This window comes from Theropithecus gelada, chromosome 1, assembly GCF_003255815.1.
Source record: "Theropithecus gelada isolate Dixy chromosome 1, Tgel_1.0, whole genome shotgun sequence".
Lineage (NCBI taxonomy): Eukaryota > Metazoa > Chordata > Mammalia > Primates > Cercopithecidae > Theropithecus > Theropithecus gelada.
In genome coordinates, this window is record NC_037668.1 from 163,484,791 (window position 1) to 163,511,763 (window position 26,973).

The following is a 26,973-nucleotide window of genomic DNA, read 5'->3' on the forward strand; positions in this document are numbered from 1 at the left end:
AGGGGGAAATGGAGCCTTATGTACAGGATTCTGAGAAAAATAGATTGTCATCCAATAATTTTATTTTTATTTTATTTTATTTTATTTTTTTTGGAGACGGAGTCTCGCTCTGTCGCCCAGGCTGGATTGCAGTGGCCGGATCTCGGCTCACTGCAAGCTCCGCCTCCCGGGTTCACGCCATTCTCCTGCCTCAGCCTCCGGAGTAGCTGGGACTACAGGTGCCCGCCACCACGCCTGGCTAGTTTTTTGTATCTTTTAGTAGAGACGGGGTTTCATCGTGTTAGCCAGGATGGTCTCGATCTCCTGACCTCGTGATCCGCCCGTCTCGGCCTCCCAAAGTGCTGGGATTACAGGCTTGAGCCACCGCGCCCGGCCGTCATCCAATAATTTTATATTGGCCACAAAAAAATATATTAGTTTGCCACAAAAAAATATATTCTCAACTATATAAAAGATCAGAAATATAGTTGCCATTTGTTGTTCTTGGGGAAAAAATTACTTGAAAATATACTACAGGCAATCAAGAGAGATAATTTTTAAATGAAGAACTCAAGAATGGGGAATTTGGCAGAGCACAGTGGCTCATTCCCAACATTCTGGGAAGCCAAGGCAGGCGGATGTCAGGAGTTCGCGACCAGCCTGTCCAACGTGGTGAAACCCTTTCTCTACAAAAAATACAAAAATTAGCTGGGCATGGTGGCACGTGCCTGTAGTCCTAGCTACTAGCGAGGCTGAGGCAGGAGAATCGCTTGAGCCCGGGAGGCAGAGGTAAGATTGTGCCACTACACTACAGCCTGGGTGATAGAGCGATACTCTGTCTGAAAAAATAAAATAGTCCAGGAGCGGTGAGTCACGCCTGTAATCCTAACACTTTAGGAGACTGAGACGGGTGGATCGCCTGAGGTCAGGAGTTTGAAATCAGTCTGGCCAACCTGACAAAACCCCGTCTCTACTAAAAATACAAAAATTAGCTGGGCGTGGTGGCGCATGCCTGTAATTCCAGCTACTCGGGAGGCTGAGGCAGGAGAATCACTTGAACCCAAGAGGCAGAGGTTGCAGTGAGCTGAGATCACGACACTACACTCCAGCCTGGGCGACAGAGTGAGACTCTGCCTCAAAAAACCATAATAACAATAAAATAAAATAAAATAATGGTGAATTCTTCTTGGCTTTTACTTCCAGGCAGGATTGGAGTAGCAGTTGTTTTTGCCTCAAACAACTGAAAAGCAATAGGTTTGAGGCATTGGACAACAGGCAGCATAGGACTGTGATTGCTGAGAGCTGGGAGGCATATGCTGTGAGCCTTGTGATTGGCCGAGTTTCTGCCTGGAGAGGGTGTCCAGGCTGCAGGACAAAGAGAGGGAACTCAAGCAGAACTTGTGTTCACTCTAAGTTGAGGAGATAGCGTGCAGAGTTCAGGGAAGCCAGGGTGGCTAAAATTTGACGGATAGAGTACCTAAAAGAGAGAGAGAGGGAAATGGGGGAGAGAGAGATGGGAGGAAGGAGGAGGAGAAGGCAGGGAGAAGGAGAACAATGGAAACATCAATTAAGCCTTTAAAAAGTATAAAACATGATAGACGTGAGACAAAACATCATTTATATTTTTCCAGAATATAACTCATTTTCTTAAAATAATTTAATATATTAGCACAGATGGAAAAGATTTTGATGAAGTGGATAGTTTTCAGGAAAAGATAATGCCCAAAACTGACTAAGAAGTAGAAAACCAAAGAGATCAAACACTAAAGAAGAAATTAGAAATGTTATCAAAGAATTTGCTCTTCAAACACAGGTTTGGGGTCCAGGAAATTTGTCCGTAAATTTTTCCAAACTTTCAAGTAAAAAATAATTTTCATGCTCTATAAATTGTTCCAGGGATAGAAAAGGCTGGAATGATACTCAATTCATTCTTGGAACTCAGTTTAACCCAATAACAAAAGCGATCAAAGAGAGTACAGAAAACAAGCTATAGCCCATTCTCATTTATGAATATTTTATTAGGATGCACATATTGTAATTACAATACTGGCAATAAACCATAGTAAGAATAATCTACCACCATCAAGATGGGATTATCCAAAGAATACTGTGATGTTAAAATAATAAATTCTATTATAGTATAATGGGTTTAGTATACATAACTGTAATATATACTAAAAAAAACCACTCAGCCACATTTAAAACTTCTAATTTAAAAAAAAATGTAAAATATTGAGATAGAGAAATACTTTCTCAACATGGTAAACTCTATTATCTCAAAGGATATCCAGTATCATACTTAATGAGAAAATACTAGAGATCCTCCTCTTAAAATCCAGAACAAGATAAATATGTTCCTTGTCATAATTGCTAATAGTCATTGTTCTGAAAGCTCTAACACAAAAGACAGGAAACAGAAATAAGCGGTATAATTATTACTTACAAATAATATTAGATATCTAAAAATTCCAAGAGATTCAATGATAAAGCCTTAAGATTAATAAGATAATTTAATTTAATAAAGTGATCAAATACAAGATGAATGTGTACGCCTCAATACTTTCCTAAATTCCAACAATAAACAGAAGAGACAATGATGAAAATACCCCCTTTACATTAGCGATAGCCACCAAGGAAAGCTCATAAACAAACACAACCCAATAAATATGGAATAATTCTAACAAGAAATGAGTCGTTAATGAAAAAAAACCAAAAACTATAAAAAGATTACCAAGATATGTAAAAGATGTTTTGAATTAAGAGAAATAATAAATCCTGTAGGAGAAGACTATATTTTTTAATTATGTAAAGCCTCTACAAATCAACTTATAGACAATGTAATTCCAATTAAGATCCCAGTGGGACATTTTTGGCAGGAAGTGACGGCACCCTCATAAAATAAAACTAAAGTTCATGTCATATAATAAATAGGTGAGCAAAATATAACAGAAAAATGAACAGGGACTTCCCCTATTAAATATTAGAAACTTAATAAAAACCACAAAGAAATTATCATATCTAATAAATGAGTACAGCAAAGCTGCAAGATACAAGATCAACATACATAAATCAATTGGATTTCTGTACACTTGCCATGAGTATTCCAAAAAAAGAAATTAAGAAAATAATTCCATTTAAAATAGCATCAATATTTTGGAATAAATTTTAAGGAATAAATTTAACAAAAACAGTGCAAAACCTGTACTCTCAAAACAACAAAACACTGTTGAAAGAAATTAAAGAACACCTAAATAAATGGGAAAATATCCCACATTCATGGATTGGAAGATAATATTGTTAAGATGGCAATACTCAACAAATTGATCTACAGATTCAATGCAACTACTATCACAGTCCTAGTGGCCTTTTTTCAGAAATTGACAAGCTGATTCTAAAATTTATATAGAAATGCAAGGGAGCAAGAATAGTCAAAAAAATCTTGAAAATAACAAAGTAGGAGGACTCACCCTTCCCAATTTCAAAACTTACTACAAAGCTACAGTAATGCAGACCATATAGCACTATATAGTAAGGATAGATATATAGATCAATTGAATAGAATTCAGAGTCCAGAAATAAATTCTTACATTTACAGGCAATTGATGATCAAGAAGAGTGCTAAGACAATTCAATAGGAGAAAATAGGCTTTTTAAAGAATAGCATTTGGGATGACAAAAAATGTTGTGCTGGAACAAGTGGATATCTACATGCAAAAGAATGTAGCTGGACCTCTACCTACATTGTGTATGTGTGAACCATATACAAAAATTAAAATGGTTTAAAAACCTAAAACTACTAAATTCTTAGAAAACAACATAGGCATATATCTTTCTGGCCTTGGATTAGGCAATGATTTCTTAGATATAACACCAAAAGTACAACAAACAAACCAAAAAATAGACTAATTGGACTTCATTGAAATTAAAAACTTTTGTGCTTCAGAAGATATTATAAAGAAAGTGAGAAAGACAAAAGACAGAATGGGAGAAAAACATTTTCAAACCATATATCTGATAAGGGCCTTATATCTTTAATATAAAGAACCGTGACAACTCAACAATCAAAAGACTACCCAGTTAAGAAAGAGGCAAAGGATCTAAATAGACTTTTCTCCAAAGAAGATATACAAATGGCCAATAAGTACATAAAATGATCCTTAACATCATTAGTCATCAGGGAAATGCAAATCAGAACCACAACAAAATACCACTTCACACCCACTAGGATGGCTATAATAAAAAAGACAATAACAAGTGTTGGCAACAATGTGGAGAAATTGAAATGCCCATACAATACTGGTAGAAATATAAAATGGTGCAGTCACTTTGGAAAAGAGTTTGACAGCATTTCAAAAAGCTTTACATAGAGTTACTGTATGACCCAGCAATTCCATTTCTAGTTATATACCCAGGATTACTGACAACATATGTGTACATAAAGATTTGTACACAAATGTTTTTAGCAGCATTATTCATAGTAACCAAAAGGTAGAAACAGCCCAAGTATCCATCAACTGATAAAGAGGTAAAATAAAATGTGATATATCTATACCAAGGAATATAATTCAGCTATAAAAAGGAATAAAGTGGTCAGGCGCAGTGGCTCACGCCTGTAATCCTAGCACTTCGGGAGGCTGAGGAGGGCAGATCACCTGAGGTCAGGAGTTCAAGACCAGCCTGGCCAACATGGTGAAACCCCATCTCTACTAAAATACAAAAATTAGCCAGACATGGTGACATGCACTTGTAATCCCAGCTACTCAGGAGGCTGAGACGGGAGAATCGCTTGAACCCGGGAGACAGTGGTTGCAGTGAGCCAAGATCGCACCCCTGCACTCCAGTCTGGGTGGCTGAGTGAGATTCTGTCTCAAAAAAAAAAAAAAAAAGTACTGTTACACACATAAATATATACATGGATGAACCTTGAAAACATTATGCTAAGTAAAAAAGCCAGACATTAAAAGCTACATATTATATTATTCCATTTATATAAAATGTCCAGAACAGGCAAATCCAAAGAGACAGAAAGCAGATTACTGGTTGTCAGGGTCTGGGGGAAGATGTGATGGGGAGTGACTGCTAATAAGTAAGGATTTTCTTTTTGGGGTGACAAAAAATATTCTAGACTTATAGGTGATAATTGCACAACTTGGTAAATATGCTAAAAATCACTGAAATGCATACTTTAAAAGAGAGAACTTTATGCTGTGCAAATTATATCTCAATTTTTAAATATTTAAAGCTAAAAGTTTTATAATAGTGATGTATTAGCACAATTTTAAAGAGACAATAAACCAGACGCTGGCATGATACGTAAAGTAAGCATATGTGTTTGTAAGAGTATGTGTACTCATAGAGAAATACACAGAAATGTTAACAAGCATTGTGGCTGGGTGGTAGAATTGTGGGCGATTTTTATTTTCTTCTTTTTATTTTTTGTATTTTCTAAATTTTCTACAATGAGTCAGAGCAAAAATAAACATGTTTTTAAAAACAAAGTGCGTCAGTGTATAATTAAGTCCTGGGCTGTTGGAGAGCTGAGCTGAGGGGGGCCGGCCAAGGGAGTGCTCCACGGACTCTGCAGCCTGAGCGGGGAAGGGTGCTGGAGAGGGAGATGAGGAACAGGCAGTGGAAAGGGATTTGCTTAATTTCACCTGCTCTGTGTCCCACCTGTGCCTGGATTTCCTATCCAATCAGTCACCAGGTCCTGGGAATGGAATCTCAAGGCCACACCCCCTCCTCCTGACCCCAAGGCCACTGCTGTGGTCCAGGCCCCCTCCTGAAGTGATCTCCTAACTGGCCTCACTCATGGCCCATGGCAGAAGCTCTGGGGTCCACTATGGACAGCTAGGTCCACGTGCTTCTCTGGGACACACATCTATCTGTTTCCATGAAAACCCTGTGGTGAACCTCCCTCACCTGTGAGGTAGTCCTTAGCTGGTCACCTAAAGCCATGGTCCTCTCTGCAGACTTATCTGCTACACACAGGTCTTCCTTCAAGCGGGCAGGCAGTGCTACAAGCACAGGAAGCTGTGCCTGCACCAAACCAAGCTGCCATTCTCTAAATCAATGTCACACCCCATCCCCGTGCCCCCAATTCACTGCCTTCACACTTCACTCAGGCTTTCCCTCCTAGCAAAAGATGTCTTTTCAACTCTTTTCTCTTTCTGTTTCTCTTTGTGTGTGTGTGTGTGTGTGAGAGACATACAGACAGAGTCTCACTATGTTACAGCCCAGGTTGTTCTTCAACTCCTGAGTTCAAGAGATCCTTCCGCCTCAGCCCCCCAAAGTACTATTACAGGTATGAGTCACCTCATTCAGCGTCTACCAGTTCAACTCCTATTCTACCTTCAAAACTGGCACAGTGCTGGCACATTCACCCAGCAAATACTTGCTCCTCCCCTTCCCACAGCACTCTGGACTTTGCATATGTACCTGCTGTATTTATTCTAGCATGTACTATTTGTGAACATGTCTCACAGTCCTTATTTGGTAACGAACTCACTGAAGGCAGGCACATCAGCGCCTGGCATGGGGAAGTGTACAACACGGATCCGCAGAATGCAAACATAATGGAAGGAATGACCTACATTCACTCACGGCAGGGGCAACTCACCACCAGAGGGACCATTCCTGAGGTCAGGGGTGGAGGAAGTATCTTTTCCTTCCTGGATAATCTAGTTTTGCTGCAAAGCCTGACCAGAGGTGAGGAACCCCTCAAGTCTATCCCACTCCAGCTCCTCACAGTCAGAGTTTCTCTGAGCTGCACAAAGCGTCCTGCCTCAGGCTCCCTCCCTGGTGGAAAATGATGTGGTAGGAGCCAGTTCTGGAGATTAGTCTAACAAGAATAGTAGGCTGGGTGCAGTGGCTCATGCCTGTAATCCCAGCACTTTGGGAGGCCAAGGCGGGCAGATCACTAGGCCAGGAGACCGAGACAGTCCTGGCTAACACGGTGAAACCCCGTTTCCACTAAAAATACAAAAAATTAGCCAGGTGTGGTGGCATGTGCCTGTAGTCCCAGCTACTCGGGAGGCTGAGGCAGGAGAATTGCTTGAACCCGGGAGGCAGAGGTTGCAGTGAGCTGAGATTGGGCCACTGCACTCCAGCCTGGGCAACAGAGCGAGACTCTATCTCAAAAAAAAAAAAAAAAGAATAGTAGGACCATCTTGGCCAGGCGCAGTGGCTCACGCCTGTAGTCCCAGCACTTTGGGAGGCCGAGGTGGGTGGATCACGAGGTCAGGAGTTCGAGACCAGCCTGGCCAACATGGTGAAACCTCGCTTCTACTGTAAATACAAAAAATTAGCCGGGAGTGGTGGTGGGCACCTGTAATCCCAGCTACTCGGGAGGCTGAGGCAGGAGAGGAGAGTCGCTTGAACCCAGGAGGCGGAGATTGCAGTGAGCCGAGATCGCACCACTGCACTCCAGCCTGGGCAATAGAGCAAGACTCCATCTCAAAAAAAAAAAAAAAAAAGAATATTAGGACCATCAGTTATCACACACTCAGGATGTACCTGGCATTGTGCTAAGTCTTTCTATACGTCATCTCATGAGTCTTCGAAACAACCACTTTATTATTCCCAGTTTATAGATTGCAAAAATGAGGCTCAGAATGTTTGGACAATTTGGTAATGATCCTTTATCTAGAAAATGGCAGAGCTGGTTTTCACAGAAAAGCAGTACTATTTTCAGAGACCCTAAAATCACACACCACCCTTTCAGCTAAAAGGAGACAGATTATTTGGGCTGCCACATAATATCGCGGCTCCCCAGACTGAGCCGCGACTCGAGTGTGCTGGCCCCTATGTCAGGATGTCTTCCTGCTGGGTGTGTTGAAGCCCTCGATTAAGGGGCGTGGTGAGAGTGCCCATGCATGTGCCTGACACAATGCTTGGCACCCAGCAAATGCTCCCTAAGGCTTACTTTCCTTCTTCCCTCTGACTTTAAAGTCTCAGAGCAGTCTAGACACAGTCAGATTCAGTCAGGGAGAGAGAGGAGACAGGAAGCATAGCCATCTGGCTTGGGCTGGGCATGGAGCCCTTTCTCAAACTTTTCAGACTTGCCAAAAGGCTACCATTTAGTGTCCCAATCCCACAAGTCCGAAACCAGATCTCTAGGCAGTACCTAAAGGCTATGTATTGTCAGTGCCCTGTTCCTTTCCACAACCTGAATTCTTGTCAGGTTCTTCTCCATGCCTCTGGCAGCAGGTAGTTGCTGGCAGACTCTGGTCCAGCAGGGCATTTGGCTCAGCTGGTGCTGGCTGAATTACACAGCAATCCTGCTGCTAACCGCCCATGGTACCTTTCATCTACGGGAGCCCAGGGCCTGCACCCACTTTACAGATGGGAAAGCCAAGGCGAAGAGACAAGAAATAGTTATAAAGAGTGAGGATGCCTGGTTCTGGTATTTAGTGTTCCCCATGTGTTCCCCAGCAGGCCCAGAGTCAGATGGAATTATTCTAGGGGGGCTTCCTGGAGGAGGTGAGGGCTGTATTGGTGCAAGCAGTATAGTCAAGGCTTCCCAGAAAGGAAAAGGAAAGACTTCCTAGTCTGAGAAACAGCTTAAGCCAAGGCACGGAGGTAGAAAGACAGGCTTGGGGAGGTAGGGGGAAGAAGGGGAAGTGGCTTCGCTGGAGTAGAGAGCAGGGTATAGGTGAAAACAGGTATAATTTAAAGGAAGATTTGCCCCAGCTGGTCAGCAGTCTGTGGGTGGTTTCTGATCAGAGGAGTGAGATGACGTAAGTGGTGCCATGTGATGACTTGGAGGAGCCCTGGGCACCCCCTTCACCACACCCTCTCCAACCTATTTCACCTCAACAAAAGGCAGAACTAAGAATCCGGGGACTATTCGTTTGCCTCCAGTCTCCCCCTCATCCCCTCAGTCTGACACACACCAGTCTGGCCCCTCCCTTGTCAGTCCTCCTTCTCCCTCCTCTTCTCTCTCTTTCCCCTTTCCCTCTCCACTTTCCCATCTCCTCTCCCTTCCAGGTGGGCTCCCCTCCAGCCTCCCACACTCTAGATGTTCTGAGGCGGGGGTTACTCTAAGGCCCTTCAGGCCCCCAGTTAGCAGATGTGCAGCTGAGAGGCAGCTAATGGGGACCAGGGGAGGATGCCGGGCTGGGGCTGGGAGCAGATACAGCTGCATTGGCCCCAAAGGCCTGGTGGCTCCCCGAGGAGCCCAGCAGCCTCATTCCCGTCAGCTGCAGCTGTCAGCAGGCAGGAAAGGGGAAATGGCTGGGGGAGTCCTGCCTGGAGAATAGAGCCTCCTGGCTTCCCAGCTGGGAGGGATCTGAGGCTTCCTCTTCTTCCCCCTCCTGCTCCCCACACCCCAACCTAGAGCTCTGGAAATGGTGAGTGCCCCTATGTAGTCTTCAATGCTGCACCTGTAGCCCCTGCCTCTCCTTTCCCCACGAAGGCTCAGGGGCTGCAGGGACACAGATCATCCTCACATAGCAGGTAATTCTAAATAATGTGATTGTTGGCTGCAGAAGACACTGGACAGCTTTTTTTAAATAACAAGTTTCTGTTCCCATTCCTGTTTTATTTAGGGTGATCCATATACGAGTGTGCAGGCTCTGACAACACACTATCAGACAGTGGAGGCCTGCAGCCTCCTTATATACCTTCTCTCTGTGAATTCACAGCACAGAGGGCCAGTGCTTGCAACGGCAAGCCAACAGCATTGCCTATATCAGGCCGTCATCCATGATCATCTCTTTTTAAACCCCTTGGGTAGCTTTCCTGCTTTTACTCCCCTCTCAGCTCTGTCTGTTATGCCACCTCCCCGAAACATGACAGCAGAGGGCAGGCAGGGCCCTTCTCCCCCAGGTCTGTTCTTCCTCAGAACTTCTTGTGTGTTCTGAGGAAGAACGTAGAGGAAGGGGGGAACCAGGGAGTTATGGCAGAAAAAGCATGGACTCAGGAATCAAGACGTACCTGAGTTTAAATTCAAGCTCCAGATCTTACAGATTGTGGGTTACCGAGCAAATTACGTAACCTCTCTGGTCCTGTTTTCCCATTCATTAAAATGTACAATTATAAGCAAAGACCACTCAGTGCCTACTACGTGCCACATATTGTACTGGCAATGGGGAATCCTGAATTTTAAAAAAGGACATCCAGTCTGGGTGTGGTGGTTCACTTCTGTAATCCCAGCACTGTGGGAGGCCAAGGCTGGCAGATCACCTGAGGTCAAGAGTTTGAGACCAGCCTGGCCAACATGGTGAAACCCCATCTCTACTGAAAATACAAAAATTAGCTGGGTGTGGTGGTGGGCGCCTGTAATCTCAGCTACTCAGGAGGCTGAGGCAGGAGAAACGCTTGAACCTTGAAAGTGGAGGTTGCAGTGAGCCAAGATTGTACCACTGCACTCCAGCCTGGGTGACAGAGCGAGACTCTGTCTCAAAATAATAAATAAATAATAAAAATAAAAAATAAATTAAAAAATAAAAAAGGACACTCACACTCCACCCCCGTGGAACTCAGGGTACAGAGGGAAACAGGATGAGATAAGAGAGTAACAGTAGGATTGAAGGCTGTTCTGGGAGTGCAGCACAGAGGCAGCTGAATGAATCAGAAAAGGCCTCCTTCAGGAGGAGACATTCAAGCTAAGACCTAAAGGATGAGTAGGAGGTGAGAAGGATGAATTAGGCTGGTGAGAAGAAGGAGAATTAGAAGCAAGCATTCCAGGCAGAGGGAACAGCAAAGCACAGGAGCACAGGCTGCAGGCCCAAGGGAACTGCAAGTTACTCAATCTGACTACAGCATAGAGTGGGAGGGGAAGTGGTGAGACATGGGCGGGAGCCAGGTCGTGGGTGCATTGTACGTTAGCCAAGGAGTTTGGGCTTTGTCTTCAGGACAATTGGGAGCCAATTGAGAATTTTAAGCAGGGGAGTGACATGATCACATTTGTGTCTTAAGATCCATCTGGTTGCAATGTGGGGAAAAGACTGGAGTAAGTTCAGAGTAGAAGCTGGGGGGCCTGTAAGGAGGCTGTTACAGCAGCCCAGGCAAGGGATGATGGCGGGCAGACAATGGTGGCCACCAGGAAGTAAGGAGAAGAGGACCTACTCCAGAGCGAACAGGATGTACAGTCACTGGGACTTGACTGATTGGATGCAGTGGTAAAAGAGTTAAGGATGACACCCAAGTCTCCGAATTAGGGAACTAGATGATGTTATTTCTTGAAACAGAGCATGTGGAGAAGGAATATGCATGGGAGATGATGGACTTACTTTGAGAAATGTTCAGTTTGAAAGTTTGAAGCCCCGTGAGTCATGCAAGTGGAGACTCCAATAGGTCGTTCATTGTACCAATCTAAGCTAAAGCTAAGGCTTGAGAACCATCAGTTCACAGGTAGTTACTGAGTCCACAGGCAGATGAGAAACTCCCAGGGAGAAACTGAGGCACAGATAGGGCAGAGCCCCCAAAGAATTGTGCCATTTGTAGGATGGCCAGGGGAAGAGGAGCTTGCAAAGAGAATCGAGGAGTGACTAGAGAGGAGAGATCTAGGAGAAGGGGTTCTCCTTACAGAAGGCACAGGAAGAAAGGACTTTAAGGAGAGAGCGGGCAACATTATCACATGCTGCTATGCAATCAAATAAGGGCCGGAAAGCACCTTATCAGAAGGGTAAGAATGCTTCACCTGTTGATGAAGAACTGATGGACACCACTGGCGTGGACTGTGAAGGGGAGGAGAGAGCGAAGTCAGGAGTCGGCTGCAGTGGAGCCTCAGTGAGTGGTACTGGTGGCCCTGCTGCTGAATGGAGATCAGCCTGAGGAAGATGCCTGGTATCTGTCATGCAGGAGATGTTCAAAGAAAGTTTCTTTCCTCTTTCCCTCCATTCCAACTCCTGCCTTCTCTCCTCTTCCCAACTGTGGTGCCTTGGCTCCCAGGAGAGGGATGGGGCCAGGGTCACCTCTGCTGATGGTCCTCTGTGGCCTCCAGCCCCAGAAAGGTGCGCACTCCCTACTCACCATGCAATAAAGGCAGGACACCTTCCAGAGAAAAAGTGGAATTCTTCTAGGAAACATGGGGAGGGTAGAGAGAGCCGGACTTGCCCTATTTCCTTGGAGAAGAGATTGCTTTGCAAGGGGACAGCAACGATGTCCTCTCTGTGGGCTGCCAGGGCCCTGAAGGCACTGCATCCTTTCAGTGACTGCCACCCCACAGCAGCACATCCCACCAAACACCATGGGCCTTGCTTCTCCCTCTCCATAGTCCAGACCCCTCCCAGGACCCTCAGAGCCCTCCAGACCAGGCCTTGCTGGAGTCATTTAAGGGAGAGCAGAGGAAGGAGCTGGCTCCAAGTCCCAAAACAGGTGTTAGGGTGGTGAGGGAGGGACGCAACTTTGGCAAGAGTCCCCCGGATGGGGTCACATTCCAGAACAACTGATCTTAGAGCCATCTGGTTGCAGTGGTCACAGAGGCTCATAAATAGATCATCCCCTTCCAGAGCCAAAGCATCTGCAGGCCTGGTCTGGGTTCCAGCTAGCTGCAGCGTCACCACTGATTCACTGGGCGACACTGGGAAGTCGCTTCCTTTCTCAACTGCTTGGTTTCCTCATCTGCAAAAGAGTCAGTTGGACTAAGTGACCTCCATGACGCCTTCCAGCCCCAGTATTCTAAGGTCCTGTGGTCTCAGGAGGGCAACCTCCACCCACGCAGCCTCAGCCGGTGGCCAGGGCAGGAGCCCGGTGTGCTTGCCGCCTTTTCCGGTTGCTGTGTGGATTTCCACCCTCCAGCAAGTGGCTGGCAGCCACCTGGGCTCCAACAGCTCATAAACAGATGGAAAATTACTCATACACTCTCGAAAAAGATCACACTTTCCCAGCCCCCGACCCTTCTTCTCTCATCAGGATGGCTGAGGCACCGGGGAGGAGGAGGGGGCAGGCAATGGCTCCAGGGGTGTGGCCAGTGGAAGGCTGCTGCAGGCCACAGGTGCTGGCTCCACTCTTCCTGGCTGCAGCCTGAGCTTTCTCTCACCTCTCTGGGATTCTCTAAGGATACTCCCAGAAAACATCATGAAGGGATCAGAGTGAGATGGTCATATACTTTCTCTTGCCCCCAGGCCAGGTGAGGAGAGTGTGACTCTAACATACCTTCCCAAGAAGGTACTCTAGCCTTTTCCCCTTTGTGTGGTATAGACAGCTAGGAAGTTCTTCCCAAAGTCTAACCTTTATCTGTCCAACTGCATCGCCCAAGAGGTCATCCAGTACCTTTCACTGCCTCCAAGTGGGTCCACAACCAAATCAGTCTAAACCTTACATTTCCATCCCACGTGTACAAGTGACTGCAGGGGTATAAAAAGGGGTTCTAAGGGTTGAAGACTTTCTGCAGAAAGTCCTTAGGGCCTAGGGGACAGACCTATGGACAGCTGATAATGATTGCTGTCCATCTCAGCTGAGGTTGGGAGAGGATGCAGAATGTCCCAGAAGCTCCTGAACAAAAGAACAGTGATTCCCAATTTTGAATTGCATACTAATCCCCTGGGGGGTGGAAGGATGGGTCCTGTTAAAATGCAGAATCTGCATCAGCAGGTCTGAGGTTCTGCACTTACAACATACTCCCAAGTGATGCCGATGCTGCTGGCCCATGAAGCTCACTTTGAGGGGCAAGGATCGGAGCAGTGGCTCCCAAACCTAGCTCTGCATCAGAATCACCTGGGAAGATTTTTTTTTTAATGCAGATTCTTGGGCCCCAGCCCTAAAGATTCCAGTTCAGGAAGTCTGAGAAGGGGCCTGAGGATCTACACTTTTTAGCTTCCCTAGTGCTGTGAGGTAGACAGCTTTGGGAACTAGACCTCAAGGGTCCCTCACAGCTGCCCTTCTGCATAAAGTCATGGCTAAGAGCATGCATGAGCTTGGTATTCAGATGAACCATTTTACCAAGTGATCAATTCCCTATATCTTCACTTCCCCATCTATAAAAAGGGATCACAGGACCTCCTTTAGAGGCTTGTTGCAAGGAATGAGGTAGTCTGCCAAGGATTAGCCTAGAGCCTGGTAACATTGTAAGCACTCACCAAATATTAACTACCAATATGATTTTTATTACACACACTGGGCTTCACCTGGTTTTCATCATTTTAGTCAACTCTCTTTTAGCTTTTATATACACATTTTACATCATGTTCGCTTGCACTGACTTTTCTATCACAGTAATTTAAGTGCACAGAATGGGAGAATGTATGGGAAGGAAGGGATGAAGATGGGGTCTTGGTGTATCTAATAATATTCCTACATCAGACCAAGAGCTGCTGAAAAGGCAGGGCCCTTGTTTTATTATTTATCTGAGTATCTCTTGTGTTAGGCATTTCAAGCACTCGTCAAAGTTTACAAAAACAAACAGATGGACAGAGGGATGGGGGATGGATAGATGGATGGATGGAGGGATGGGGAATGGATGATGGATAGATGAAGGGAGAGAGGGATGGAGGGAGGAGGGATAGGGATGGAGGAAAGGGGAATGGATGGATGGAGGGAGGGATGGAGGGATGGGGGAGGGAGGGATGGGGGATGGATGAATGGATAGATGAAGGGAGGGAGGGATGGATGAATGGATGGAGGGAGGGAGGGAGGGACAGAGGCAGGGAGGGATGGGGTGGATTAATGGATAGATGAAGGGAGGGAGGGATGGATGAATGGATGGATGGACAGAGACACACCAATAGTTTGGTCTCCTCTTCCCTCCTGACAGACCCAGAACTCAGGCCAGGGCTCTGCACTGGCATCAGCTGCTCAGGAAGGGGCAATAATACAAGAGGAAGGAGAGGTGAGGAGAAACCATGCCTCTGTCCTCTCCCCATGGGGGAGGGATCACCCACCTCCTGGCCCCGCCTGGGGGCTTAATTGCACCTACACCAAATCTGAGCTTTCAGTTTGCAACACCCGGGGTGCTCTTGCCTCAGGCCTTTCAGGCCTTGGCCTGCTTGAGCTCTGTGGGGCGCAGAGGGCAGGAACGGTCCTGTCAGAGGAGAACATTCTGGCCCAAGAAGGCCCCAGCACCATAGCCAGAGAGGGCCAGTAGGAAGGCTGAGGAGCCCCACAAGTCTGAGCTGAGGTGCCTCCGGTGGGGCCGAGGCCCCGCACTGCTCCTGGGTGGCCCAACTTGGGCCAACTCTGTCCCAGACCGGCATTTACGGCTGAAAGAATCACCCCTGATCCCCTGGCCCAGCCCACCACGAACACTCTCCTAGCATCTCTCAGGAGCCAAATTACCCATGTTCAGACGCTTGTGGGCTGCAGGGGGCTGCCCGCCCGCCCACCCACCCACCTCAGAGCAGCCTCTGCCCCAAACACATGTGGTAATCAACTCCCGGAACCTTGGGAAGATCCAAATACAGTAGCATATAATCACGGAGCCCAAAATAGCCATGCCAGGGAGGCCATCTGCCACCTCGTGCATCCCTGGGGACCCCTTGGCTGGGCCCTACAGCACAGCTGGGCCTTAGGGCCCTCTGGCTGGCAGGCAGGATGGGTGGTGCCAACAGGGTTCACAAGATCACCTGCACAGCTTGCAGGCAGATTTTGGAGGGGGCTTTTCCACAGCAGACTGGGCATCTTTAAGATGAGGCCTTAGATCAGGGCACCCCAGACCTCGGCCTTGTTGCCCTTGTTGCTCCATTCTCCATCCAGCTCTGGGCCTCACTTGGCCAGATGCCCCCATGGTGGGCACAGCCGGCTCAGGGCTACTGCCCACTCTAATCCTCCTGTTTTCTTTTTCCTGACTCTAGCCTCAGCTTCTCACCCCCAAGTGCTCTCTCACAGGGTCCAGGCCCACTTTCCCTCCTCCCCTTGTAGTGGGTGAAATGGAGGACCCAGAAGATATACAACTCCCAGAACCTGTAAATGGGACCTTATTTAGAAAAGGGGCCCTTGCAAATGTATTAAGGATCTTGGGGTGAGATGGTCAGGATGATCCAGGTAGACCCTAAATCCAATGATAAGTATCCTTATCAGAGACCACAGAGAGACACAAAGAGAAAGAGGAGAAGGCCACATGAAGGCAGATGGCAGAGACTGGAGTGATGCAGCCACAGGAACGCCAGCAGCCGCTGGAAGCTGGAAAAGGCAAAGAAGGACGCACCCCTAGTGCCCTCAGAGGTCAGCAGCCCTGCTGACACCTTGATTTAGAACTTCTGGCCTCAGAACAATGAATGAATGCATTTCAATTGTTTTAAGCCACCCAGTTTTTGATGTTTTGTTAAGGCAGCCCTGGCATACCAATACCATATCCTTTTCTTCTATAACAATGGTCCTTAATTTTCAGTGTGTGTCAGAATCACCTGGAGAGCTTGTTAAGATACAGGTGGGGCCGGGCGCGGTGGCTCAAGCCTGTAATCCCAGCACTTTGGGAGGCCGAGACGGGCGGATCACAAGGTCAGGAGATCGAGACCATCCTGGTTAACACGGTGAAACCCCGTCTCTACTAAAAAAATACAAAAAACTAGCCGGGCGAGGTGGCAGGCGCCTGTAGTCCCAGCTACTCGGGAGGCTGAGCCAGGAGAATGGTGTAAACCCGGGAGGCGGAGCTTGCAGTGAGCTGAGATCTGGCCACTGCACTCCAGCCTGGGCGACAGAGCTAGACTCCGTCTCAAAAAAAAAAAAAAAAGATACAGGTGGCTAGGTCAGGCATGGTGGTTCAAGCCTGTAATCCCAGCACTTTGGGAGGCCAAGGCAGGCAGATCACGAGGTCAGGAGTTCGAGACCAGCCTGGCCAGCATGGTGAAACCCCATCTCTATTAAAAATACAAAAAATTAGCTGGGCATGGTGGCACGCGCCTGTAGTCCCAGCTACTTGGGAGGCTGAGGCAGGATAATTGCTTGAACCCGGCAGGTAGAGGTTGCAGTGAGCCGAGATCGTACCACTGCACTCCAGCCTGGGCGACAAAGCAAGAGTCTGTCTCAAAAAAAAAAAAAAAGACTTTTTTTTAAATTCTCATCATTAGTCCTTCACCCAAGGACAATTTCCTTGTCACCGCCCGCCCCCACCACCAACCCCATGATGTCTTCCTCCTTTCCTTGGTGCTCAAGAGATCCAAAAAAAAATGACTCCTTGAGAAAAATCCCCAATTTCATGCACAACAGGCTCCTTCTCTTGGAATCACCCAGGCCTCCCACTTGGGCCCTCTTGGAGATTTGCTTCCAGGAGGCCGTGAGTGGTAAGGTCAGTCATGGTTGGGCTCTTCTCCCAACACCACAAAAGCCTCCTTAGCTCCATCCCGGCTTTATCTCTAACCCACTGGGGAATCTCAGGAAAGTCACCTCCTGCTCTACACCTCCCCTGCAGGTCTGTCTGTAAAATGGGGCGATAACTGCATTGCTACTCCTCACAAGGGAAGATAGAAGAGCCATTTCTGGTGAAAAGCTCCTAGAAATGTCTTAATGCTGTTCATAAGAAGATGGTTATTAGGCATGACCAGCCTCAGGTGCTCTCTTGTGGACTCTTTGGGGGTGCTGATCAAGCCCAAGGGTCTCAGGGCTCAATGCTGATACTACAGTGTTCACATCCCCTACCTCCCCAGGCAGCCAGAACCATTCCCTCAACCCAGGCTCCCCTTAACTCTAAAATACCTAGGGTAATGACAGAAATAGGGCAATCCAGGAGCCCCAGGCATGCCCCAGCAGAGCTCACAACCCAAGGTCAGCTCTGAGAGCAGGTGCCCTGGAAATACCATGGTTCCCGAGCCCCACTGATGGGCAACTTCCCAAGGCTTGTCATCTCATTCAGCCCGCCTCAGAATTGCTTGAGAGGCAGCCCAGCACCATAGTCAAATGCATGGACTCTGGGCCAGGCTGCCTGACTTTTGACCCTGGCTCTGCTCTAAGTCACTTTATGGCTCTGTGCCTCAGTTTACTCCTCTATAAAATGGGGATGATAAGATATCCAGCAGTAGCCATCCCAGAGAAGTACTGTGAGAATTAAGTGAGAAAATAAATGCAATGGCTTGCACATGGAAAGTGTCATGTAAGTGTTGGTGATTGTTGTTCGCCTGCCCTTGGGCTTTAGTCTGGGGGTACCATAGCCCTTTGGAGGGCGATCAGAGGCAAGAGATGAGGGAGGCCTGCTCAGAGGTCCCTTGCTTTTGGTTCTCTCTGGGAACACTGCCAATCCCTCCTAAGAACTCCAGCACTGGACAAAATGGTTCAGCCATTTTCTCCTGGAGCAGCTCAGGTCTTTCCTCCTCATCTCAACTCATAGCATTCCCAGGAGACTGGAAGGGTTCAAAAAAGATACTTTCCATTGCACAGTAAGGGAAACTGAGACCCAGAGAGAGCAAGCACCCAGTAAGCATAAACAATTCAAGAGCAGAGCCAGTAACCCCATTAGGAAGTTCCTGTACCTCTATGCATGACATTCACTTGGGACACCTGTCTGCCAATTATCCCACTGGACGCTCTCCTTTTAGAGATAGAGAACCTTGGGCTCAGAGAGAGGAAGTGACCTGCCATGGCCTCGTAGCTAGTTAGTGATAGAGCTAGGACTTGAACCCAAGTCTCTGGATCCTAAAGATTATAGCTTTAGGAGATGCATTAAAGGATAGGGGTTAAGAACCTGGTACTTTGGAGGTGGAGCTAAACTAAGTTCCAGCTCTGTTACATCCTAGCTGTGTGACCTCAGGCAAGTTGCTTAACTCCTCTGGGTTTTAGTTGCCTCATCTATAAAATGGGAATAACAGACACTATTTACAGGGCTTTGGGGATTAAATGAGATATATGAATGTGCTTAGCATATTGAAATGTGCGAAGAGGGAGCCACTCCTCCTTCCCATGTCACCTGAGCCCAGCTGCCTTCCTTGGCCCACAAGCACACCAGCACATCATTTATCCACCCTGGTTTCTCCACCTGTTTCCTGTCAGCAGGCAACCAATTTGTTTTGGATTGGCTGGCCTGGGCTGAGAGGGTTGGGATAGTTCTGCCTTGGGTTTCAGTTTGGAGTCTGATACTGCTCTTGATGCATTTCCCCGGCTCTAGACAATGTTTGCCAGTTTCATGGGGCTGTCCTTTGCAATTATGCATTTCCCCCCTAGAGTATCCAGGCTTGGGCTGTTTGGCTGTTTTCTCCCATTTATTCTTGCCACTGTGCTTTTCCAACTCTTCTCCTGGGACCAGCCCGCTGGAGTTCCCCAGGACCCAGACCAGCGCAGCCCCCACTTCTTCTGCTTTGCCATGTTGTCTCCCCCTTGCCCTGCCTCACCCCCACCCAGTTTCTATTTTCCCCCAGGCTCTGCTGGCTTCCCGCGGTTTCTCTTGGCCTTGGCTCAAGCCTGGCATGACATGTCTGGCATGGCCATTCTCCCCGCTCCCACACTGGTCAGGGAGGAAGCAAGTGTATCCAAGGAGGAAGGTATTGTGGAGCTGGGTGCTGCCTGCTCAGGTGCCAAGCCAAACAGTTTGTGCACCACATACAGCTGGGTCCCTGGGCCTAGAATGCCTGACTGGCCCCTGTTCCCTAGCCCTAGCCCCCCCACTCCTCACTCACACAAACCTACCTCTTACTGTGCCCCCATCTGGTTCTAGCTGGTAGAAAGGGGACCACAGGACTGAACCTTCCCTGAGGCTCCAGGAATGTCCAAAAGAGTTTGCTTAGGTCCCTAAGTGGGCTTGGTCTGATCTGGGAACACATCACCCTAGAAGGGGCACGGTCAGGGGGTGCCCCTGATCCGTTGATTTCCAACAGGAAAGACATTTCCATTTGCTGGTACTCCTTGGGAAGCAGGGAGGTTCACCTAATGAGAGCCATCAAAAGGTAGCTTCTCTTGTAGCCTTTGGAGTTCAACAACTGGGTATAGGCCTGCCATGCCCACTCACCAGCTCTGACTTTGGAAGAGGCCCTGAACTTGTCTGCCTCTATTTCTTCATCTGATAACAGAGATGACAATTATTACAGAGGGGTTTCTGTGAGGAATAAATCAGATAATATATGTAGAACTTCTCATATAGTTTTAGGGGAGCTTTAGCCCGGCCTTGGACATTAGTCTGGGGGCACAACAGTCCCTTGGAGGAAGGTCAGAGGTATGGAATGATGGATCCCTGCTGGCACACAGGGAAGTCCAAAAAACTGTCATTTTTTCCCACTGTCTCCTTTCAGCCTAGCCACCTGGGCCTGCTTTTACTGTCACTAAGACGGAAGGACCTGAATAAGGTAGAGGAGCACCTTACTGTGGGACCTGAGGCGGTCTCTCCCTGAATCTCCCAATTTCCATACACTTAGAACATAACATCTACATAAAGAATCTTTGAGCTAGATTACGGACCTCCCCTCTTCCCACCAACACACACACTGATGTCCTGCAGGTCAACTGACCAACTTTCCAGGTTCTCTAGGATACTTGGTCATCCTGCCTGCAGGAACCACAAACTCAACATGTCCCGGAGGGGCCTCAGCACATACCCTTTCCCTGCACCCTCCCCAGAGCACTCACCTTCTGCGGTTCATTCATTCTTTCACATCTTTTTTTTTTTTTTCTTTTTTTCTGAGACAGTCTTGCTCTGTTGCCCAGGCTGGAATGCAGTGGCACAATCTCGGCTCACTGCAACCTCTGCCTCCCAGGTTCAAGTGATTTTCATGCCTCAGCCTCCCAAGTAGCTGGGATAACAGGCACCTGCCACCACGCCCAGCTAATTTTTTGTATTTTTAGTAGAGATGGGGTTTTGCCATCTTTGCCAGGCTGGTCTTGAACTCCTGAGCTCAGGTGATCCACCTGCCTCAGTCTCTCAAAGGGCACGCCTCTCACAGGCGTGAGCCACTGCGCCCAGCCTACACATTCTTAATAAGCTCTTACCACGTGCCAGACTCTTGCTGATGGTACACCCTGATGTCAAAGCCCAAGAACTGGGTGTCAGTTGAACTCCTCTCCCTCAGCTCCCACATCCAGTCAGCATTATTACTACTAATGATCATTATAGAAGTAGCAACAAAAGGTGCTGTTCTAATTATTTTATGTATATTAAATGATTTCATTCTATCCTGTTGAGATACATAGATACTATTATCGCTTCCATTTTACCGATGAAGAAATGGAAACGCAGAGGGTAAGTAGTCTGCCCAGGGTCTTATAGGCAGTAAGTGAGTAAGTGAAGGAGCTGACAAGTGAACCCAAACAATTCGACTCCAGAGTCTCACTGAAATGACTTCTAGATATTTCTAGTTTGTCCACTTCTCCTTTCACCACTGCCCCTGTCTGTCTTTCCCTTGGCCACTACATGCTGCCTTGGTTTAGGAGCCTCTTCACTGACTTCCCCACCTTCAGACTGCCCCCTATAACTGCTGCCAAGGTAACTTTTCAAAGACACAAACCCTATCACCACCTTGCTTTCCTGCTAAAAGCCCTCCCATGGCTCCCCGCTGTCTTAAGAATAAAGTCCAGGCTGGGCACGGTGGCTCATGCCTGTAATCCCAGCACTTTGGGAAGCTGAGGCAGGTGGATCACGAGGTCAGGAGATCGAGACCATCCTGGCTAACATGGTGAAACCCCGTCTCTACTAAAAATACAATCAAATTAGCCAGGCGTGGTGGCGGGCGCCTGTAGTCCCAGCTACTCCGGTGGCTGAGGCAGGGGAATGGCGTGAACCCGGGAGGCGGAGCTTGCAGTGAGCCGAGATCACGCCACTGCACTCCAGTCTGGGCAACAGAGCGAGCCTGCGTCTCTAAATAAATAGAATAGAATAGAATAGAAGTCCAAATCCTTAGCAAGGTCCTGCCTACTTTTCAGGTAAGACCACTTCTAACTCCAGATCTTTCCCCACTACTGCCCTTCCCACCAGTCGCCCAACACACACACACACACACACACACACAGAGAGAGAGAGAGAGAGAGAGAGTTCAGCCAGCCAGACTCACTTCCTTCCAAATTCTCTAGAATTTACTTGTTTGTGAAAGATTCTCCCCGGGGCCTGAAAGCTTGAAGGGATGAGTAACTCCTCCCTTCTCAGGCCCAGTCGCAAGGCGCACGGCTACTTGCGCCAGCAGCGTGCACCAGCAATATAGCAGAAGCAGGAAAAGAGGCGGCCGGATGACACTTACCCCGAAGATCGAGAAAGAGGCCATCCAGGTACCATGTAGCAATTACGTCAGACTGAGACACCTCCTGTTTACAGGAGACTATAAACTCCCTGCCCCATCCTCACTTGAGGCTGACGCCATTTTAGGCCTCAGCCCATCTGCCCCCAGGCCTGGTTAAAACAGCATGTTGCTCCACACCACCTCGTGTTATCTGTTGGCAAGCTCTCGGGATTCCAACCGATACAAGAACCTTTCAGGTTCTTTCTTAACTTTGTGCCTTTGCAGCGTGTGCTGTTCCCTCTGTCTGAAACGGCATTCCCCGCCTCTTCACCTGATTCATACTAATCTTTCAATGCTCAACTCTGGTTCTGGCACCTCAAAAAATTTTATTAAAAGAAATGGAGCTGGGCACCGTAATCGCAGCACTTTGGGAGGCCGAGGCAGGCGAATCACGAGGTCAGGAGTTTGAGACCAGCCTGGCCAATATGGTGAAACCCCATCTCTACTAAAAATACAAAAATTAGCCAGGCATGGTGGTGCGGGCCTGTAGTCCCAGCTACTTGGGAGGCTGAGGAAGAAGAATCGCTTGAACCCAGGAGGTGGAGGTTGCAGTGAGCTGAGATTGCACCACTGCACTCCAGTCTGGGCGACAAGAGCGAAAACTCCGTCTTGAAGAAAAAAAAGAAAAAAAAGGATCAGGCTGGGCACAGTGGCTTACTCCTGTAATCCCAGAACTGTGGGAGGGGAGACCAAGATAGGTGGATTGCTTGGGCTCAGGAATTCGAGACCATCCTGGACAATATGGCAAAACCAAAACCCTATCTCTACAAAAAAATACAAAAATTAGTTGGGTGTGGTAGTGCACGCCTGTAGTCCCAGCTACTCCGGAGGCTAAGGTGGGAGGGTGGCTTGAGCCTAGGAGGTGGAGGTTGCAGTGAGTTGAGATCAGGCCACTGCACTCCAGCCTGGGTGACAGAGCCAGACCCTTTCTCAAAACAAACAAACAAACAAACAAACAAACAAACAAACGGAGGATCAATGACTGGTTAGGTGAACAATCTCACAATAACATCATCATACGTTATAGCTGTATGAAGTCTTTTTTTTTTTTTTTGCAAATCCCCCTCACATTGACTTTATATTTGATCTTCCCAACACCCTATGAGGCAGGGAAGATAATTATCCCCCACTTGAAGATGGAGAAACTGAGGTGCAGAGAGACAAATAATACAGTAGTCAAGATCAGAGCCAGGACTTGAAGCCACATTTTTTGTCACACAGGCCAGTGCTCTTCTTGCAGGATTGCAAAAAGCAAAATCTACTCATCTGCCTTATAACTGGGGGAGTGGGGGACTTGACCTCTGTCCCCTGCCCTGTTATGCCCAGGCAAAGGAGAATAATGGGGCTGAAAGTGGAAGCTAATGGTCTGGTTCTCCCAGCCACAAGGGCTGCCCACTTCTCAGAAAGTGTAGGGAAAATTGTCTGCATTGCCCAAAAGCTCTATGTCTAGTCTGAAAGCAAGACCTTTAGAAGGCCCAAGAACTCAGAATATGTGATTCACGATTTAAAAAAAAAAAAAAAAGTAAACTTAATTAACAACCTTAAAAGTGTGAAGAAGTCCAATGAAAGTCTAATTTTTTTCCCTATGAAATCCTCTTGAGACTGTGGATGAAATGTCAAATTCTTCTCACTCCTCCTCCCTTATTTTTGGATGTCCCTGCTGTGCCGGTGCCCTAGGCAAATGTTTAGTCTGCCCTGCGGGTGGGGAGCAAGCACAGGCTTGCCTGGCCTCTGGTCTTCCAACATTGGCTTCTAGGGGCACACTGGTTTGCCTGGCCCTGTCCAGGGGTGAGGCTGGATGGGAGAGGAGAGGGCTGGGGCCAGACGCCCAGCACTCATTGGGAAGTGGGGGTGGAAGCTGAGAGAGTGCGGGGAGGCAGGTTCTGCCACTGGGCTGATTGATTGAGCAGCTGAGGATTGCCAGAGACCATACACAGAGGCAGAAAGGTAGAGGGCACCCAGGGAAGGAGTAGGAGAGGAAAGCCCTCACCACAGGTGAGTGTGGCACAGCTGCTAGCCAGGACCCCCACAGCTGGCCCTCTGCATAAGGTGGAATGAGGCCTAAATATCAGACATGGGAAGGAAAGTCACCTTTTCCCACCTCATTTCTCCTTCCACCCAAGGAGAAGTCAGAAGTTGTCTGACTTCCACATCCACAGACTGAACAGCGTCAAAGGCTGAGAATATGAGAGGCCTTTGTCCGGACACACTGCATGCCCACTATAACTCAGTTTCCCCCACTAGCTAACTGCTGTGCCCCAATCCTGCCCCCCAACTTTGACTTCTCCCAAAATATCTGTTCACTTTCCCATCGGATGAAGTTGTACCTGATAATTAAGTTAGGTTCATCAAGCATGTATGAGGCACCTACTGTGTTCCAGGCCTTGGGCTGTGCACTATGTGGATGAAGCCCAGCGGCTCCCACTGGGCTGGGTTACATCACCCTGGAGCACCTGCTCCCGCTTCCACCCTCAGGCTGGGTCTGGCTTCCACCCTCAGGCTGGGTCTGGCTTCCACGATGCCCCTGCTGGACAAGAAGGGAACTACAGGGCTCCTTGGCGAGAGGGATCTATTATGGGTGGCCTGTGAGTCCCTGAGGGCAGTCCCACCCCCAAGTAGAGAAAATGAGTATCTGAGCCTAGCTTCCTTCCCACCCACAACAGAGCCCGGGGCAAGAGCAGGCTAGGTAGAGGAGACAGCCCTTTCCTGATGCTTATTTTGGGCATCAGTCTCCACCCCTAACCCCAGGCTCCAATGGCAGAACGCCAGTCGCCCCAGGACCGCTGCCCTGGTGGCCTCACCTAAGGAGGTCCCATTCCCACAGTCCCCCAGTGGGGCCTGGGAGCCCTCCTTTCCTGAAATACGCATAGGAGTGTACACATCCACACACTGATGGCAACAGAAAACCCTGGAGAAACCAAAGCCAGGAGTGGCATGCTGTCTGGAACGTGGTCTGGAAGAGGGGGGCCTGCAGAGGAAAGGGAAAGCTGAGGCAGGGGGCCCTGGGCTGTGACTCAGGCCCCAGGAAGCTGGTGACTCCCAGACCGGCCCTCTAATGACTCACAGCGACTGCAGGCTCGGCAGCTCCCACAGTGCCTCTGCGGGGATTCCTCCCAGCTGGTTGTTCTGAAGCATCCTACGGGGAAAGAGAAAGGGCTTTAAGGACCCACATGGCATGCAGAACTGGGTTGGGGGTGCTGACTCCTCCCTTGAACCCCCAGCCCCAAGCCAGACCTCTCCTTCCCACTCCAGCCTCAGAGCCCCAGAGAGAGTCTGCTCCAGCAAACTTGTTAGTGCAGATTCAGAGGCTGCTGAGGTCCCCTGGGGGGTTGTACATGGGGCAGAGAGGCCCAGTGTCCAGGGAGAGCATCTCAGAAGGGACCCTAGGATGAGGCAGGGGTGAAGAAGACCATGGAGAGGAAGGAGAGAAGGCGTTCTGAAGTCAGAGTACTTGGGATTCTGTTAAAGTTTGGTCAGTAAGGATGTGGGAAAATGTAGGTTGTCAGTTTCCCTGTCTATTCATCTGAAAGGCTAAAGGTTTCTTTGTGGAAGGGGAGGATATGGATGAGGGTAAGGCTGCCCTTAGGGTGTCAGGGCCCCGGGCAGATATAGTTTTTTGAGCCTTTGTCTATAGGAACAATTCAAAGTACCCCAGATGAGTGTATCTGCACTATTCTCATGGCCCAGTCTCACCTAATCCCTCAAAGAAGTGCTGTGCCAGCCAGTGAAAATGATCTGCTCACTAGCTGCCCTGTGGGAACCAGGACCCAAGCCCCAAAACCCCACAATGACCCTCCAGGCCTTTATATCCAGAAATGAGAAGGAGAGCACACAGCGAGTTCATGGAAGAGCTGGGGAAGCAGGAAAGGAGAAAGTTGCTGACTGCCCTGGGCATAGTGAGTAAGCCCTACCCTAGGAGACTCAACCACCCCTTTATGGTGTATCCATCCATCTTTCAGAGGGGGAACCTTGGTCCACAATCGTTCAGGTAATTCCACACTTCAGAAAGAGTAGCCCATTTTCTGGTCCTTCAGTTTAATAATAGCAATGGCTAATGTGCCAGGTCCTGGTCTTAGGACTTGTATTAATTCAAAATTACCCTTGTTATAACTCCAACAGATAGGAATTATTATCATCCTCATGCTGAGGGTGCATACAACTGATAAGTGACAGAGCTGGGCTTTGAACCCAGAGGGTTTGGGTCCAGAGTCTAGACACTTAACCATTACACCACAGCATCTATCATAGTGGTGGGATACAGCAACAGCTAGAAAATGCTGAACAGTAAGATGATGAGCCTGAGTTGTTATCCACGCCTCCTATGTGATGTCCTGGTTAGAGTCACATGTCATCTCTCTTAAACTCCTCTTACGGGTATGTGAAAATCTCAAATATGAACCCAATCTCAGCATCACAAGAACAAAAGAATGCTGAGCTCACTGTGGGAATGGGTGGGGATAGGAGGAGCCCCTCATAGAGGCAAGGCTACAGAAGGGACAACAAAGAACAAAGACAGACTTTGGGGACCCCTGGGATTGGGTTTCTCCTTGCCACCCCAAAGGGTGGGGAAGGGGCAAGGGCCACACAGGGGAAGGGCCTGGCTGCAGGAAGGGGCAGAGCCCAGGGCTGTGAGCAGCTGGAGGGCTCAGCCCCTTTCCATGCAAACTCTGTGTTCCTGAAGGTCTGCTGGCCTCCAGTGGCCCCTTCAATCCAGCCTCCACCAAGTGCCAGAGGGGCCTTTCCAGTTACAGAGTGTTGCTTCAGGGTTGGAATTCAAACCTGTGTCTCTTGGGCTTCCTTAAAGTATAGTTGTCACAGGTGCAGACTCTGAAGTCAGACAGCCCTGATCCACATCCTAACTCTGTTGCCTCCAGCTGTGTGATAGTGTGCAAGCTACTTAAGCACCATGGGCCTTAGTTTTCTCATCTAT

The 26,973-nt window shown here is 48.2% G+C and overlaps 1 protein-coding gene across 2 annotated transcripts in view; it reads right to left on the reverse strand.

Annotated features, from left to right (window-relative positions):
* The window catches only part of LGR6 (leucine rich repeat containing G protein-coupled receptor 6), a 123,012-nt gene that overhangs the window by 57,401 nt on the left and 38,638 nt on the right, over nucleotides 1-26,973 (reverse strand). For both annotated transcript variants that reach the window (XM_025398334.1, XM_025398344.1), the window contains one exon: nucleotides 25,108-25,179. In XM_025398334.1, the coding sequence (XP_025254119.1) occupies nucleotides 25,108-25,179 (72 nt within the window). The remainder of the gene's footprint in view (nucleotides 1-25,107; nucleotides 25,180-26,973) is intronic.